General features: G+C 37.9%; 1 protein-coding gene across 1 annotated transcript; it reads right to left on the bottom strand.

The window, feature by feature from the left end:
• Positions 1 to 1,291: 1,291 nt before the first annotated feature.
• Positions 1,292 to 3,189, bottom strand: LOC107707481 (ras association domain-containing protein 10-like). Its single transcript, XM_016511505.1, has one exon. The coding sequence runs from the start codon at positions 3,021 to 3,023 to the stop codon at positions 1,695 to 1,697; it is 1,329 nt and encodes a 442-aa protein (XP_016366991.1). The 5' UTR covers positions 3,024 to 3,189; the 3' UTR covers positions 1,292 to 1,694.
• Positions 3,190 to 5,285: the final 2,096 nt, after the last annotated feature.

Raw genomic sequence — 5,285 nt, forward strand, 5'->3', positions numbered from 1 at the left:
CTTCCTCTGTTTTAAAACATCACATTTAAGGCTTAACTCTTAAATCCTCTTCATACACCACAGAATCCCTGAACTCGGTGACTCTGCTGCATTGCGTTGGATGGATGCCCTGCCCAAACTTAAGAAACTCTGTGTTGGTTATGATGCTGAGGTCATGCTGGAGTAAAATGTACAGTTTCTGGCATGTTTTAAGTGAGTATATGACTTAATGTGTTTGTACTACATAGGCAAAAAATGTTAAAGTTTGATTTTGACGTAATAATTCATATAATGATATAATTAATAAATTACCCAACAAATTGAGATTAAATGCTGCAACAGCATTCAAAAACATATTTGGGTGTTCCACTTGATAATTTTGCTACTAGTTGCAATAGGGAAATCATATGTACTGAGTGAGATTAGTCAATGACAAAATGATCATTTGATCCTAAAAGGTCCCTTGTGACTAAAAAATGAATGTGTATAAAGAAAAAAAAAAGTAACCAGAAATGACAGCAGCAAAGTATGTCTAGAAGACTGTGCTTTTAGTTTAATTGGAGCAGTCTCATTGAAATCGCTTTAGTCTTCCTCTTTACTGTGAGATTCATGCATCAGCTCCTCAGAAGTATGAATAAACAACAGTGCGTTGCACGCACTTTTTGATTCCCACAACTTTAGTTACAGCTCAGGATGTTTTCTAGTTATACAAATTGATTCCTCGAGTAAAAGCTGATAGCAAATTGTTCTAATTAGTCCGCTGATGAAAATGGAAGTGATTAGCACATAGTTGCTTAATGCAGATATTTTATCTGCCTAAATGTTGTACAATAAATAATTCTCAAGACCCCATTAAATCCAAATTAGAGTTTTGTGGTTTTAGTCCATGTGTTTTAACTATGAGTAATTCTATATGCTAAACGTTGAAAAAAAAAAGATTTTCTTCTGTTAAAACGGACCAAAAATCCTGATGACTCATCCTGCACTACACAGATTTTTGTCCAATCAGATGCTCAATAGAGTCAGAATGCCCCACCCCCTAATACCACCTGCAACTGACTAGCAAATCATGGTTCATGTTTGTGATGTAAATACAGCTACACCGATTTCTGTCCCCTGTTGACATATTTCCTGTTTAAAAGGAAGTGTGGCCAGGGCATATTGAAAGCCTCATCCTTTTTTATTTTTAAATAGCCAATAGACTTCAGGTACATCACAGCCAAGAATTATAATGTTTTATCTATGTGTCTAGAGAACATCAGTGAGAGTTCAGTGTAGTGTAGTGCAGGATGAGTCATCAATATTTAACAATGTAAATTTTGAATATATATATATATATATATATATATATATATTAGAAACCCACAAAACTCTAATTCTAGCTTTTAAACATAAGTCTATGTAAAACAAATACATAGTATTGGTATTACAACATTAGTCAGCACACAGTGGACAGTCAATGCATTGGTTAATTCGTTATAATTTGATAAGCTGCACCTTACAAGCTATTCTCCGTGTGTATAAGTGAGGCAATTGGAGAGTGAGGCGATCATAACACTACACTGGTATAATTTACATGCGTTCCTCTCTTATGAAGAGAGAACATTCGTGAAATCAATAGAGGCGAAATCTTCCCTGAGTTCGCGCCGTTTCAAATGATTCCCGCGGAGCCACATTCACGATTCTAGGCCCTTTACGATTTCCACATCGTCCTGTCACACAAGTGACTCGCAAACAGGCGCGTTATCCGAGTCCTGGCTGTGCATTGAACTCAGTCCGGTGTCCGAATCATCATCATTGGTGCATGTTTTTGACAGTCCCCTCGCCTGCTCTACCCAAACATTGTCTTTGTCTACGGAAGGCAGTTGTTCAGTTTCTCCCTCATCTTTGCTGTCATCCGCCTGTGTCCCTTCCAACTCGTCTAATCTGTGAACCTTTTCGAGTAATTCCCTCAACTCCTTTTCCTTCGCGTCCAAAAGCTCCTGACTCATATCCAAGTCGCTCTGCACTGTCTCCAGATCGGTGTTCAAGCGCAGCCCGATGTATAAACTCGTATCCAGTTGTGTTTTGATCCTCTCCTCCTCTAATTGGAGTTCATTGTCTGTTAGGAGGTCCGGAACAACTGGGACCGGCTCCTCAGAGACCGAAGTCACCTTGAGAGCCGTTTCTTCTCCAGTGCTCTCCGAGTCTTTGTTGGAAAGCTGCTCCTGTCGCCGTCTCATCCACCTGTGGTTGAGTTCTTCTTGTATTTCACCTGTAAGTATCTCCATCAGAGCCTCCCTCTCGGCTAGTTCCTCCTGAAGTTGAATGACTTGGTCGCAGCGTGCCGCGTATTCCTCAAACTGCGCAAAGGACGCGTCCGGATGCGCGCTGGAATCTGTATCCAAGCCTTGCTCGAGCAAATAAGTGTCTTGCACGTAGTTTACGCCGTGTATTTTCATTCTGTCAAAGTGAACTTTTGATTCATACCTTTCGATTTCATTATCCAGCTCTTTTATTCGCTGTATCTGCTGTCGGAGAGTATGATCCTGCGAAACTATGAGATGTACGAGCGTTTCCATTTTCTCCGCCGATGATTTGTCACTCGAAGCCTCCTCTTTCTTCCTATTCATTTTGTCCAGCTTTCTAAAAGCCTTCCGCACAATCCTCCGCTGTTTTTCCTGTGAAATCTGCATGGTGGCTCTGGTAGTGCAAGGGCTCTCTTTGCTGAGCACGACCCGCGCCTCTGCGCTCCTCGGTCCGCTGTTGGGCAGCGACGCGTCGCTCCTGACCAGGACGAAGCGCACGTTCTCCTGCTCGTCGCCCCAGGCGCTCCACAACCGCAGGATTTTGGTTTTATTCGGCAGAATGCGCTCAAAACCTCTCCATTTCTCCACGATACAGTACGACTGCGGAGTACCGGTGAGCATCGCGCCTTTCTGGAAGTTCTGGTCCTCCAGCAGCACTTTCACTACGTCCGCGCAAGTGGTGCGTCTGGACAGCCCGGACACCAGTTTCTCCTCCCGGCATACCCACACCGAGATTTTGCACTCCCCTTGTTCCATGATAACTCACATCGAAGTCCCCGGAACCGGTTTTACTTTCCACTCTCACATTCAGGAAATGTTACAAGCGGTAAAACTAGAGAGATGACTCGCCCCGCGCGCTCTTCACCGAGTTGTGTTTGTCTCTGAACTACAGCAGCGTGGTTCTGAGCACTCAGGCACCACCCCATCGAGTCCCAACATCACATGACATTAAACTCCAACTTCACTCTTAATAGCTAATAATACACTCAGATGATCATAAACACATGCTGTGAATATAGGGGCTAGTGGTCACTTTTTCACTCCATTTACGCCATTATTTTTGAAAGCATTTCTGTGTAAGCAAAAATGCATCTGAACATTTCCGACATTATTGCGCAGGGGGAAAATAGATTTCGCAGAACATATGTTGACCAATAACGGGGCTTGTTGTCACAGGACTGAATATGGGAAAGTTGTCGCAATGGAACCTGTCATTAAACCGCCTGTATCGGCGTTTCAGCACAATGTAAACACACAAAACATCCATGAATCACAAAGTAATTTTTGAAACTAACACAAAAATATTGAATCTTTATTTTGACTAACAGATGTTGTAATTCAAGGTTTTCCAAACTGAAATTCATCAACCCCTGGGGGTTGAGAGTTCACAAAAAGTTAATAATTACTTCATAAAAATGTAAAAATAGAATATTCATTTAAAAATAAATTAAAAATACAAAATTCTAGGCTATAAAATTTGACATTTTATTATTTTACCTGCATGTCATTAACCAAATTCAGAGAAAAAAGTTAATAATTATATTACAAAATTTCTAATTCAAAAGAAATTATAAAAAAGAAATATAACACTTAATATAAAGCTGACATTTTATTAGTTTACCCGCATGCATTAAGCAGCATCAGAGAATGAAAAGCTAATAATTATATCCTAAAAATATAAAATTAAAATAAATGATAAAAAAACAAAACAAAATAAAACACTTACTAAAACAGTTACATATTTTATTAGTTTACCTGCATGTCATTAACCAACATCAGAGAATGAAAAGCTAATAATTATATCATAAAAATATAAACTTAAAAAAATATATATAAATAAAACACTTACTAAAAATGTTGATATTTTCTTAGTTCACCTGCATGTAATTAACCAATAGAGAACTGTGAACACTGAATGTGTTGTGAAATATTAACTTAAAATTTCTCAAGAGGTTTTTCAAGTAAATATTCAGGTCAAAGAGGTTTGGCAGACATAAACTTTTGGGAACCTTGTAATTAAACTGCATAAATATTTAACATTTAAAACAAATGACAACTTGCCCCAATGAGAAAATAACTTGCCTAACATAATATAAAAAATACCCTTGTCCTAAGAACACAGTTCAACAAATATATATAAAACATTATATAACCTATAATCTTTGTTAATATTATTGGTGTTACTAGTTGTTTAAATTGCTAGTAGCCTACGTCTATTCATGACGTAATGTACATTTGATAAAATATGAGATTCAGACTATACTGTAGGCCTGTATAAGGTTAAGCCTGTAAAGTAGTTCACTAGAGGGAGGTTTATTATTGTTAGTCTGAAAAAGGTCAGTGACTATAACATAAATCACTACACTGGTTTTATCCAGCTGTGTATAACCGGATGTTCAGATTTCCCATCGGTCAGTGCAGATTTAAGCTGTAATATCCCCAGATGAGAGAGGGCAAAAGACAACTGTCCTGGTGAAATAAGCCGTCAGGATTATATTGAGATATAATCTATATTATGTGCTAAAATAGAGCTGTCAACATATGTCTGTAGTTAGTACTGATAATAATAATAATAATTATTATTATATATTATAATAATGTGTGTGTGTGTGTGTGTGTGTGTATACACACAAGATACAAGTTAATCTTTAAAAACACAATAATGTAATATTACTGTTAAATTTAATCTTTAGCAAATTGAAAATGAATTTTAAAAAATTCAGTGTGAATTACAATGTGATGTCTAAATTCACTTGTAGCATTTTAAACCATCAATTTAATTATGATGCTGACAAATAATGCTGACTCAAAGTACGTTTTCATATTTAAAGGATTTGCCATTCAAGCGAGAGTTTTGAGCAGTGTAGAGTAGGGCTTGTTGTTTGTCATTTCTCCGATCACAAATGCAGACATGGTTTTATGTTTACGCGACGCGATGCAACGCAACGCGTAAAAAGACAGTATAAGTCCTTATAATCAGTAATTATGTCCCCACTGGATGCAACAAATGCCTCGTTT

The sequence above is a fragment of the Sinocyclocheilus rhinocerous genome, unplaced genomic scaffold, assembly GCF_001515625.1.
Source record: "Sinocyclocheilus rhinocerous isolate Xijiao unplaced genomic scaffold, SAMN03320098_v1.1 scaffold534, whole genome shotgun sequence".
NCBI lineage: Eukaryota > Metazoa > Chordata > Actinopteri > Cypriniformes > Cyprinidae > Sinocyclocheilus > Sinocyclocheilus rhinocerous.

Coding starts and splice junctions, on each gene's coding strand:
- LOC107707481 (XM_016511505.1), bottom strand. CDS start 3,023: ATGGAACAAGGGGAGTGCAAAATCTCGGTGTGGGTATGCCGGGAGGAG.